The sequence below is a fragment of the Scyliorhinus canicula genome, chromosome 2, assembly GCF_902713615.1.
Source record: "Scyliorhinus canicula chromosome 2, sScyCan1.1, whole genome shotgun sequence".
Lineage (NCBI taxonomy): Eukaryota > Metazoa > Chordata > Chondrichthyes > Carcharhiniformes > Scyliorhinidae > Scyliorhinus > Scyliorhinus canicula.
In genome coordinates this window covers 154,068,266-154,081,667 of record NC_052147.1, presented here as the reverse complement: position 1 = coordinate 154,081,667, position 13,402 = coordinate 154,068,266, and the positions used below count along the sequence as shown (strand labels likewise).

General features: G+C 50.1%; 1 protein-coding gene across 2 annotated transcripts in view; it reads left to right on the top strand.

The window, feature by feature from the left end:
* Window positions 1-13,402, top strand: part of LOC119960158 (transmembrane protein 237-like) — a 67,662-nt gene that overhangs the window by 48,810 nt on the left and 5,450 nt on the right. For both annotated transcript variants that reach the window (XM_038787971.1, XM_038787976.1), the window contains exons 10-11: window positions 10,741-10,814; window positions 12,303-12,405. In XM_038787971.1, the coding sequence (XP_038643899.1) occupies window positions 10,741-10,814; window positions 12,303-12,405 (177 nt within the window). The remainder of the gene's footprint in view (window positions 1-10,740; window positions 10,815-12,302; window positions 12,406-13,402) is intronic.

The following is a 13,402-nucleotide window of genomic DNA, read 5'->3' as shown; positions in this document are numbered from 1 at the left end:
AGTCTTTGAATATATATATTTTTTAATGTTTTTATTCTCCATTTTCACATTTTCCTTCAAAATTTACACCCCACCAACAAGCAGTAAACGGTAACAGATATAAAGTCAATACCCTTAACATCAACAACGATCCCATCCTCCCACCACCCCAATCAACGGCCCACCTGTCAATATATGCATCAAATAAAACAAACCCTCCCACGGTGGAAATAAAAACAAAGGCGAAAAAGAGAAAGGAGTCCGGAATCGCCCATGGTCACCATTAACCTTTAGAGTCCGCCCCCCCCCCCCCATGACACTCAATGCCATCCAACCTCCAAAAGACTACCGTAAATGACACCTAAGAGTTGTAAACCCCCCCCAACTCCTCCCCTCCACTTCCTCTTGTAAAAATCCTCCCCCCCAAACCTCCGTTCCTTACCCCCAACTTTCCACCCCGGCTAGACCCCTCAGACCCTGTTTTGCCAGGCTCCGATAGCCGCAGCGCCGCCCCCCCCCACCACCTCACCCCCGTTCACTGGTCAGCTTAAACCGGCCAGCGTGGAGGCCCCCGCCCGGGTCTATTTCCCCCTTGCCCGGCCCCAGGAAAAACCCAGGAGCCCCCTTTAGCACACAAACCCCGCATACACATCCACACCCCAAAGAACCCTCATTACAACTGAAAGTCCCATTTCTTCCCTTGTCCAAATATATACAACGTTGGCTCCTATAGCCCATACACCAGCACGCAATGAAACGATAAAAAAAAGAAAAAATGCAGTCATGAGGCTACATTTACATGACCATTTCTCAATTCTGCCACAGTCCTTCTGCCGTCATAAACTCCTCTGCTGCTTCCGCCGTCCCAAAATAAAAGTCCTTGAGCTTGTAAGTCACCCTCAGCTTCGCTGGATATACAATGCCGCACTGCACCTTGATAATGAACAGTGCCCTCTTCACCTGGTTGAAGGTAGCCCGCTTCTCGCCAGCTCCACCGTAAAGTCCTGGTATACGCGTATACCAGCTCCAGCCCACTGCACTACCCACTTCTGCTTAGCCCAGCACAGGACCTTCTCCTTTACACTGTACCTACAGAAGCAGAGTCACTACCCGTGGCGGCTCACTCGCCTTTGGTACAGGCCTCCACGACCGATGAGCCCGATCCAGCTCATATCGGGAGGGATCCTCCCCCTCCCCCAATAGTTTCCCAACATCGCAGCAAAATACTCAGTCGGCCTCGGTCCTTCCACTCCTTCGGGCAGCCCCACAATCCTCAAATTCTGTCGCCTGGATCTGTTTTCCAGGTCTTCCATTTTGCCTCGCAGATCCTTGTTCATCTCTATCACCTTCCGCATCCCCTTTCCCATCCAGGTAAGTTGATCGCTGTGCTGCAGTAATGTCTCTTCCACTTCCTTCAGAGCCTCACCTTGCTCCCGCACCTCAGCCATTACGCTCGCCATCGCCGTCCTCACCGGGGTAATCGCCTCCTCCACCAGCGTTTTCAAATCTGCCCCCATCTCTTTCCTCATTGCCTCCGTTTTTTGTAAACTGCTTCTCGACTTCCACGGCCATCACCTTAGCTATTTCTTCAGCCGTAAGCAATTCAGCCTCCCCGGGTGCTCCAGCCTCCATTTTCTTTACTGACCCCGCGGTGACCTTTCCACTCTCCGACGGACTTTCAGCCGCTTTATTCACAGCCCTTTTTTTGCTGATCTTCGACATTTCCCCTCCTTGTGCTGTCTCCCGACTTTTGCTGCCTCCGCTGCCCTTAGGACCGTCTTTAAATATTTTTAAGGTAGAGATGGATAGATTCATGGTAAGCAAGGGGATGAGAGGTTATCGGGGTAGGCAGGGTGCAGAGTTGAGGTTTTAATTAACCATGATCTTATATAGCAGAGCAATCTCGAAGATCTGAATGCCTACTCCTGCTCCTTTTTCATATGTTGAATGTCCCTGTTGTTCCCATTCCTCAGTAACCGGATGTGCCTCAGTGTATTGTATCAGAGAATACATCCCTGCTGGTGAAGTGTCAGGTGATTTGTAGTGACGTCAGCAGTGAGTGTTTGCGCGTGCTTCAGTTCTCCATCTTGGGTTGTATGAGCAACATCCGTAATAAACCTCTCATCGTGTTTGTGGGAATTCTGAGGGTGGACACCTCCATACCTTTTCTCTTTGTTCAAACATTGAAAAATTCCATCAGGGTACCGAAGGACCAACATACATTGGCAAAAAGAGTAATCAAATTCTTAATGTCTGACCAGAACACCGCACACGCAACAACACAGAGTTCACCAGCAATGCGGCTGTTCAGAAGGAAGCTGCGCACATAGTTTGATTTGGTACTACCACCTGACACTTCAGCGATTGTCAAACAACAACAAGCACAGATTGCTAGCAGAGAGCAGAAGTATTCGATCAAGGGGAGAGAGTACTAGTAAAGACTACACCACCAACGAGAAATGGGCACCTGCTGTGATCCTAGCAAATGCAGGTCTAATATCATACACCGTACAGATAGATGATAAAAGAGTTTGGCAACGTCATGCTGACCAACCACTGGCTTCACAAAGTGAAATTGAGGAAAGTTCTCAAGACATATTTCCTTTGGACAACGAACAGCAATAGTTCAGAACAGAGGCCAGACTCAGATACAAGTTCAGATTTTGTTTCTGAGGACTTCCCAGCACTTATAGAGATTGACACGGGAGTAACTTCCCAGGAAGTACCACCTACTGAAGGAAAAGAGGACAGTTCCAAGGTCTTGAGTAGCCAGGTTCCAGAATGTCGAATACAACCTAAAAGGAATAGACATCCACCTGATCAACTGTCTTATTGATTTGTGTATATATGTACAGAGATAATGCATAGGTATGTTTGTAGTAAAAATGTTCAGCAGAGGGACAGCACGGTGGCACAATGGTTAGCACTGCTGCCTCACGGCGCCGAGGCCCCGGATTCGATCCCACCCCCGGGTCACTGTCCGTGTGGAGTTTGCACATTCTCCCCATATTTGTGTGGGTCTCACCCCCACAACCCAAAGATGTGCAGGCTAGGTGGATTGGCCACACTAAATTGCCCCTTAATTGGAAAAAATTAATTGGGTACTCTAAAAAATGTTTTTTTAAATGTTAAGCAGTTGTCATTGCACTAAAGAAGTAAGGGGGGAGAGGTGTTAGGATCAGAGAATATTACCCTGCTAGTGAAGTGTCACATGATCAATAGTAATGTTAACAGTTAGTGTTTGCACGGGCTTCAGTTCTCCATTTTAGATTGTGTGAGCAACATCCTTAATAAAACCTCTCATCGTGTTTGTAAGAATCCAGAGTGTGGGCATCTCCATACCTTTTCTCTTTGCGGAAAACTCAAAGATATAACCTTGTGGTTCCCACTTCAAGGTGACCGGATGTGCCTGTGGTTCCCAGCCCACGGTGACGGGACGTGCCTGTGGTTCCCACCCCACGTTGGCGGGACGTGCCTGTGGTTCCCACCCCATGGTGGCGAGACGTGCCTGTGGTTCCCACCCCACGGTGACGGGACATGCCTGTGGTTCCCACCCCACGGTGACGGGACATGCCTGTGGTTCCCACCATCACGGTGGCGGGACATGCCTGTGGTTCCCAGCCCACGGTGACGGGACAGGCCTGTGGTTCCCAGCCCACGGTGACGGGACATGCCTGTGGTTCCCACCCCACGGTGGTGGGACGTGCCTGTGGTTCCCACCATCACGGTGGCGGGACATGCCTGTGGTTCCCAGCCCACGGTGACGGGACATGCCTGTGGTTCCCAGCCCACGGTGACGGGACATGCCTGTGGTTCCCACCCCACGGTGGTGGGACGTGCCTGTGGTTCCCACCATCACGGTGGCGGGACGTGCCTGTGGTTCCCAGCCCACGGTGGCGGGACGTGCCTGTGGTTCCCACCCCACGGTGGTGGGACGTGCCTGTGGTTCCCACCCCACGGTGGTGGGACGTGCCTGTGGTTCCCACCATCACGGTGGCGGGACGTGCCTGTGGTTCCCAGCCCACGGTGGCGGGACGTGCCTGTGAGTTTGTCTATATTTTGGGAGCAAAACTCACAGAGGAGCACAGTTTAAATAGATTGAAATTGATCAATTCTGAGGGGTTGGAGTTTCCGAAGGTGAAGGAAGGGTTGGTGGAGGGGTTGGGAGCCTGGATCCGGATTGTAGAGGGATTGGAGGCCATGCAGTTGGGTAAGGTTCCAGGACCAGACGGCTACCCGGTGGAATATTGCAAGAAGTTTTCTGGGTTGCTGGGCCCGCTGCTGGTGAGGACATTTAATGAGGCAAGGGAGTGGGGTGTTCTTCCCCCAACAATGTCACCAAGCTTCGATCTCATTGATCCTGAAGCAGGAGAAGGATCTGGAGCAATGCGGGTCATACAGACCAATCTCCCTACTGAATTTTTACGCCAAATTGCTGTCCAAGATTTTGGCCTCAGGAACAGAGGACTGTGTTCCGGGGGTTCCGGGGCAGGCCAGACGGGGTTTGTCAAAGGCAGGCAGTTAACGGCCAACGCTAGCAAGCTCTTGAATGTAATCATGCCCTCTGAGGGGAGGGAGGTGGAGGTAGTGGTCGCTATGGACACGGAGAAGGCCTTTGACCAGATGGATTGGAATTATCTGTGGGAGGTCCTGGGTTTGGGCAGGGCTTTGTTGACTGGGTCCGGTTGCTGTACCAGGCACCAGTGACGCACATGTGGACGAACCGGGTGAGTTTGGGCTACTTTAGACTGCACCGGGGGACAAGGCAGGCATGTCCCCTCTCCCCACTGTTGTTTGTCTTGGCTATAGAGCCATTGGCGATGGCGCTGAGAGCATCGAATGACTGGAAGGGGCTAGTCCGTTGGGGTGGGGGGGGGGGGGGGGGGATGGAACACAGGGTCTCGTATGCAAACAACCTACTCCTGTATATTTCTGACCCGTTAGGGAGGATGAGAGAGATTATGCGGATATTAGGGGAATTTGGCCGGTTTTCGGAGTAAAAATTGAACATGGGCAAGAGCGAGGTTTTTGTGATCCAGGCGAGGGGGCAGGAGAGGAGACTGGGGGAGTTGCCGTTTAAAGTGGTGGGAGAAAGTTTTCCATACTTGGGTATCCAGGTGGCACGGAGATGGGAGCAGCTACATAAATTAAATTTGAGCTGGTTAGTTGAGCAAATGAAGGAAGACTTCGGGAGGTGGGACATGCTCCCATTGTCACTGGCAGGTAGGGTACAGACCGTAAAGATGACAGTTCTCCTGAGATTTTTGTTTGTTTTCCAGTGTCTCCCTATTCTTATACCAAAGGCCTTTTTTAAGCGGGTAAATGCGGTGATCTCTGGGTTTGTGTGGACGGGTGAAACCCGCGAGTAAGGGAAGTGCTGCTGGAGCGGAGTCGAGGGGAGGGATGGTTGACCCTGCTGAACTTTAGGAACTATTACTGGACGGCAAATATAGCCATGATCAGGAAGTGGGTAGTGGGGGAGGGGTCGGTGTGGGAGTGGGTAGAGGCACAAGTTTAGGAGCACTGGTAACGGCAACTCTGCCATTCTCGCCGGCCCGGTACTCTACAAGCCCGGTGGTCGTGGTGGCTCTGAGAGTTTGGGGGCAGTGGCTGAAGCATATGGGAGTGGAGGAAACGTCGGTGTGGCCTCCCAATTTGTTACAATCACAGGTTTGTGCCAGAGAGGTTAGATGGGGGGTTTTGGAGGTTGCGGAGAGCAGGTATTGGGAGGCTGGGGGATCTGTTTATTGATGGCAGCTTTCCCTGTTTGGAGGGTCTGGAAGAGGTGTTTGAATTGCCAGGAGGGAATGGGTTTTGTTATCTGCAGGTGAGGGATTTTGTGCAAAGGTTTTGACTTTTCTACTTCTACCGCCACAGGGGATGCAGGACAAGGTAGTTTCTACAACGGGAGTGGGGGAGGGGAAGGTGAAGGTATTGGAAATCTATAAAGAACTTATGGAGTGGGAGGAAACCCAGATAGGTAAGCTAAAGCGTCAATGGGAAGAAGAGTTGCGAAAGGAGTTGGAGGCGGGTCTGTGGGAGGATGCTCTGAGCACAGTCAACGCGTCCTCATCATGTGCCAGGCACAGCCTGACAGAATTCAAGGTGGTCCACTGAGCATACATGACGGTGGCCTGGATGAGCAGGTTTTTTGGGATGGAGGACAGTTGTGTGAGATGTGCAGGAGGGCTAGCAAACCATGTCCACATCTTTTGGTCATGTCCGAAGCTGGGGGATTCTGGCAGGGTGTCATGTCCACAGTGCTAAAAATGAGGGTGGCGGCGAGTCCAAAGGTGGCGATTTTTGGAGTGTCGGAAGAGCCGGGAGTCTAGGGAGCGAGAGAGGCCGATGTTTTGGCCTTTGCTTGGTAGCCTGGAGACGGATCTTATTTGTGTGGAGGTACTCGGAGCATCCGAAACCGGGGGTATGGGTTAGCGACATGGCTGGGTTTCTCAGGCTTGAGAAAATTAAGTTTGCCCTGAGAGGATCAATGTTAGGGTTCGTTCAGAGGTGGCAGCAGTTTATTGACTTCTTCGGGGAAAACTAAACTGTTAGTAGATTCAATAATGGGGGGGTTTCGGGGTTATGGGTGGCAGGGCGAGTTAGTTTAGTTTAGTTTAGGCAGGAAGAGTGAGAAGATATGGAGGGGGATGTTACGTACTGAATTATGTTTACATTTGTATTTGTAACTTTTGTTGTATTAAAACCATAAATGCCTTCATAAAATGTTTGTTTTTAAAAAAAAGAAATAGAGTGATTCTGGCTCAACCCCTGGAAAACTCAGGGAATCACTTTAACCTAACCTATACATCCCTGGACTCTAAGGGCAATTTAGCATGGCCAATCCACTTAACCTGCACACTTTTGGACTGTGGGAGGAAACTGGAGCACCCGGAGGAAATGCACGCAGATACGAGGAGAAAGTACAAATTCCACACAGTCACCCAAGATGGGAATTGAGCCCGCGTCCCTGGCGTTTAAGGCAGCAGTGCTAACCAGTGTGCCACAGTCTCCCCCCAAAACAATGGCACCCAATATGGGACCATATAAACTTGACCATCTCTGATCCAAAACAAAACTCTTGTGTCCATGAGGTTTCTGCCACCCTGCCCCCTCCCTGAAACTTGGCACAAGGTGGGGATAGTTCCAAAGGGGCAGAACACCCTCCCACCATAATGAAGCATTTAATGGGGCAGCACGGTAGCATTGTGGATAGCTCAATTGCTTCACAGTTCCAGGGTCTCAGGTTCGATTCCGGCTTGGGTCACTGTCTGTGGGGAGTCTGCACATCCTCCCCGTGTGTGCGTGGGTTTCCTCCGGGTGCTCCGGTTTCCTCCCACAGTCCAAAGATGTGCAGGTTAGGTGAATTGGCCCCGATAAATTGTCCTTAGTGTCCAAAATTGCCCTTAGTGTTGGGTGGGGTTACTGGGTTATGGGGATAGGGTGGAGGTGTTGACCTTGGGTGGGGTGCTCTTTCCAAGAGCCGGTGCAGACTCGATGGGCCGAATGGCCTCCTTCTGCACTGTAAATTCTATAATAATCTATGGTGCTCTTTCCAAGAGCGGGTGCAGACTCGATGGGCCGAATGGCCTCCTTCTGCACTGTAAATTCTATGATCTATCATCTATAATCAAAGGCAGCTTCATTTGGATTTGAGCTATTTTAAACCACCAGAAGTATCAAAGTCACAGATTCCCCATTTACCAAACTTTGCTTTCATTAGGTGCAAGATTGGATTGGGGAAGAGTAGATTTGAACAAAATAAAGCAGGATCTGGCCAAGGTAGATGGGAAAGAGTAACTTGTGGGGAAACCTACAGAATGACGGGGGGGGGGGGGGGGGGGGGTTTCAAACATCGAATGGGGAGGGTACAGGCCTAATATGTTCCATCTAGGTAAATACGGAGGTATAACAAACCCAGAGAACCATGGATGGCCAGAGATACAATGAGAAAGAAAAAATAAGCTTTTAACAAGTATAAGGGAGCAAGCCTGCAGAGGCATTAGTGGAGCACAGAAAGTGCAGGGTGGAACTTTAGAAATCTATTCGGAGAGCAAAGTGGGGACATGAGAAAGCTCTGGTTGGTAAAAGTAGAGAAAATACCAAGATAGTCTCTAAGTAAATGAATGGAAAGAGGATAACAAGGGAAAGAGTAGGGCCCATTAAGGATCAAGGGGTAAATCTGTGGGTGGACATTGGTCGGGTGTTGAATAAATATTTCATATCTGTCTTCACCCAAGAGAATTAGGAGGTAGTTATGGAACTCTGAGAGAGATATTGTGAGGTTCTTGAGCAAATTGACGTAAGGAGTGACGAGGTATTGGAGGTATTGGCGGGCTTAAAAGCAGACAAATCTCCAGGTCCTGATGAATTGTGTCCCAGGCTGCTGTGGGAGGTGAGGGAAGAGTTTGTCGGTGCTCTGACCCAAATTATTTATTTATTTTTAATAAATTTAGAATGCCCAATTCTTTTTTCCAATTAAGGGGCAATTTAGCATGGCCAATCCACCTAGATTGCGCATCTTTTTATTTGTTGTGGAATGAGGCCCACGCAGTAACGGGGAGAATGTGCAAACTCCACATGGACAGTGACCCGGGATTGAACCCGGGTCCTTGGTGCCATGAGGTATCAGTGCTAACTACTGCGCCACCGTACTGCCCCTGTAACCCAAATTATTAATTTCTCTATGGCCACGGTGGAGGTGCCAGAGGACTGGAGAACAGCTAATGTGGTCCCACTATTTAAGAAAGGTTATCGAGACAAGCCAGAGAACTACAGACTAGTGAGTCTCACGTCAGTGGTTGGGAAACTACAGAAGATTCTGAAGGAGAGAATCTATCTCCACTTGGACAGACAAGGTTTGATGAGGGATAGTTAGCATTAGTTTGTCAGAGGGAGGTCATGCCTAACAAATTTGATTGAATTTTTTGAGCATGTGACCAGGTGTATAGATGAAGGTAGTGCAGTTGATGTAGTTTACATGGATTTCAGCAAAGCCTTTGACGAGGTCCCACATGGGAGACTTATTAAGAGGGCAAATGCACATGGAATACAGGGTAATTTGATAAGGTGGATTCATAATTGGGTTAGCGGTAGGAGATAGACGGCTGCTTTCGTGATTGGAAGCCAGTGACCTGTGACGTATCACAGGGATCCATGCTGGGCCCCCTACTGTTTTTCAATTATATAAATGACATAGATGACTATGTGGGGGGTAGGAGCAGTAAGTTTGTGGATGTCACAAAGATTGGCCGCCTGGTAATAGTGAAGTTGAGTGTCTTGGGTTACAGGAAGATATAGCTGGGATGGTCAAATAGGCAGATAAGTGGCAGATGGAATTTAACCCTGAAAAGTGTGAGGTGATACACTTTGGAAAGAGTAATTTAACAAGGAAATATACTATAAAAGGTCTGACACTGGGAAGTTCCGAAGAACAAAGGGACCTTGGAATGTTTGTCCATAGATCTCGGAAGCCAGAAGGGCAGGTTAATAGAGTGGTGAAAAAGGCATATGGGACACTCACTTTTATCAATCGGGGCATAGATTACAAAAGCACAGAGGTCATGATGGAGCTGTATAGAACTTTGGTGAGGCCACAACTAGAGTCCTGTGTGCAAATCTGTTTGCCACATTATAGGAAGGATGTAATTGCACTGGAGGGGTTGAAGAGAAGATTCACCAGAATGTTGCCTGGGATGGAACATTTAAGTTATGAAGAGAGGTTGGATAGGCTTGGGTTGTTTTCTCTGGAGCAGAGAAGACTGAGGGGTGACCTGATTGAGGTGTACAAGATTATGACGGGCATGGACAGGGTGGATAGGGAGCAGCTGTTCCCCTTAGTTGAAGGGCCAGTTATGAGGGCCCCAAGTTCAAAGTGAGGGGTGGGAAGTTTACGGGTGATTTGAGGAAATCTTTTAACTTGGAGACAGTCTGAAATTCACTGCCTGGGAGGGTGGTAGAGGCGGGATGCCTAACACCCTTTCAAAAGTACCTGGATGAGTACTTGGCACGCCATAACATTCAAGGCCAAGTATTGGCAAGTGGGATTAGGTGGGAAGGTTAGGGCCTTACATGCGTTGGTGCAGACTCAATGGGCTGAGGGCCTTTTCGGCACTGTGGTATTCTGTGATCTGCAGAGTGCGGCTGCTTTGTGGATGTTTTCTCAATAATCTGCACTATATGCTCGACGGCCATTTGTGGATGATTTGAGGTTCAGCTCTGTCAGCTTATCTTGCTGTAGACATTGGTACCTACACCACATGACTGTAGCGGTTCAAGAGGGCAGTTCACCACGCCTTCTCAGTGGCCCACTGGTGGGGTTAATAAACACTGACTTAGCCAGTGACACTTGCATCGCAGGAATCAATAAGAAAGGTTGCTTGGTTAACATTGCCTGGTTGTCCAGTGCTGAAACCATGGACCCTGCTTTGATTGGTGACTCCACTGGAAAATGAAGGCAGATATGGAATAAGTTAAAGTCAAACCTGGTTGCAATGACCCTAATGGACAAATGACTTGCCAATATCAACTGCTTGGATAAATACAAAGAGAAGTGGCAAGAATCAAAGGGCGGCGACGCCCATTTGTCTGGATGCTGGGTTTAGAGAGGAAGGATGTAAGTTTTAATCTGGCCCTTGTAGTCAGTGGCGATTAGGGTCTGAGACTGGATGCTGCAGTTTGATTGAGCGTATAAACTGAACAATAATGAGATTCATTCATCGACATTTGGCTTTGTTTATCTTATTGTTCCGCTCTCTCCAGGTTTAACGTAGCTGATGCACCAATGGCAATGCGTAGAATTGTGACACTGGATCCTGCTGCACTGGCCTCTTTGTGTAAGTACTCACTACGCTCTCAGTTGGAAAAGCTCTTGTTTTCCCACATTTGTTGGTTTGCATGTTTTGTGTGTCAATATTTGTGCATCGATGACCCGTTGCCGTTCTGTGTCGCCGCCCCATTGCCTGCTGGTGTCGCTGGCCTATTGCCTGCCAGTGTCGCCAGCCTATTGGTATTGCCGACCTCTTGCCTGCCGGTGTCGCCAGCCTGTTGCCCACCGGTGACGTCGGCCCATTGCCCATTGGTGTCCCCAGTCCGCTACCCGCCAGTGCCATCAGCCCATTGGCCACCGGTGTCATCGGCCCATTGCCCACCTGTGTGGCCAGCCTGTTGCCCGCTAGCCCATTGCTCGCTGGTGTCGCTGGCCCATTGGTCACTGGTATCGCCGGCCTATTGCCTGCCGGTGTCGCCAGCCTTTTGCCTGCCTATGTCGTCAGCCTATTGCCTGCCGGTGTTGCCAGTCTATTGCCTGCCGGTGTCGTCGGCCTATTGCCTGCCGGTGTCGCCGGCCTATTGTCTGCCGGTGTCGCCGGCCTATTGTCTGCCGGTGTCGCCGGCCTATTGTCTGCCGGTGTCGCCGGCCTATTGTCTGCCGGTGTCGCCGGCCTATTGTCTGCCGGTGTCGCCGGCCTATTGTCTGCCGGTGTCGCCGGCCTATTGTCTGCCGGTGTCGCCGGCCTATTGTCTGCCGGTGTCGCCGGCCTATTGTCTGCCGGTGTCGCCGGCCCGTTGCTCGCCGGTGTCGCCGGCCTATTGTCTGCCGGTGTCGCCAGCCTATTGCCCGCAGGTGTCGCCGGCCTGTTGCTCGCCGGCCCGTTGCCCACTGGTGTCGCTGGCCCGCCAACTGCTGGTGTCATCGGTCCGCTGCCCACCAGTGTCATCGGCTCATTTCCCATCGGTGTCACCAATCCACTACCCGCCTGCTGGCCTATTGCACGCTGGTGTCGCCGGCCTGTTGCTCGCAGACCTGTTGCCCGCCGATTTTGCCAGCCCGTTGCCCACCGGTGTCACTGGCCTGCTACCCGCCGGTGCCATCGATCCATTGCCCACCGATGTCGTTGGCCCATTGCCCACATTGTTGTCGGCCCGCTAACCGCCAATGTCGTCAGCCCATTGCCCACCCGTGTCGCCGGCCCGCTACCCGCCGGTGTTGTCGGCCTTATGCCCACCAGTGTGGTCGGCCCGCTGCCCACCAGTGTCGCTGGCCCAGAAACTGGCTGGAAAATTCCGGCCGAAGTGTCCAGATTATTGTTTGAGAACAGGAGATCAGTTTAATGACTTGCTTTCCCCCTCCCACCCTGCTGCACAGGCATTGAGCTATTATAGACCTGATTACACACTGCCAGAGGTCAGCTAACTGAACACAGACTGAGAATCAAACCTGTCTTTCTTCCTTTTAAAAAAAATTTATGTTCCACAGTATCTGTAATGGTGAAGTTTGTTTTGTTTGATTGTTTACATTTATACTGTTCTCTGTCTGAGTGCAGTGTACTTCACAGCTCTGTTGCTGTCACTGAGCCAGCAAATGCCTAGTGACAGGCTTAACAGATACCGGTTCAAAAGTACAAAAGGCTCCAATGTCACCCTTTGGTAAGTTGCGGGCCATGCCTGTTCTATCGTAATAGGACTCTAATGAAATAATAAAATGCAAAGGAGTTTCACCCCAGATGTGCTATTTATATTTCAGTCCATGAGCAGCACTGTGCAAACCAGTAATTACCCTGTGTCTATCAGACTAGTCCTTATTATAATAATCTTTATTAGTCTCACAAGTAGACTTACGTTAACACTGTAATGAAGTTACTGTGAAAAGCCCCTAGTCGCCATACCACGGCACCTGTTCGGTACACTGAGGGAAAAATTCAGAATGTCCAATTCACCTAACAGTGCGTCTTTCGGGACTTGTGGGAGGAAACCGGAGCACACGGAGGAAACCCACGCAGACACTGGGAGAACGTACAGACTCCACATAGTGACCCATACGCACTGTCATATACGTACTGTACTTTTTTATTTCAAGCCTTATACTGTTTATGCCAGGCACTTGTGAAAGGAGGAGCGGTATCGGTGTGGAGTACTTTCGTGAGAGGGTTAATTTGTGCTCACCTCACTGAGCCTTGATCCATAAGTGTGAAACTTTGTACATTGTTGACAGCCCTAATGTGCTGGTGAGCTCCGCCTTTTGATAAAATATGGCTGATCGATTGGTGGCCTCAACTCTACTTTTCTGTCTGTCCCTCATAACTCTCGATTCCCTTGCTGACCATAAATCTATCTAACTCAGCCTCCTTATGTCCAGTGACCCAGTCTCCACTGCTCTCTGAGAAGAGAATTTCACAGACCAACAACCCTTTGAGAGAAACCAGCTAATTTGGCAGGAACTTTCTCATTCTTTCATTTGGGAAACAGGTGAAGGACAAACATGAGCAAGGACCTATTCCTGTAACTACATTTGGGTTGCAGTATTACAGCGCCTGTGTGAAGCATTGGACCTCCTGCACCTTTTGATGTTCAAGTCCACCTCCCTCCCTCGAGAGCAGCATTGGATCTCCAGCCCAAGTGCTGTAGTAGACCCGTCCTGGTCACT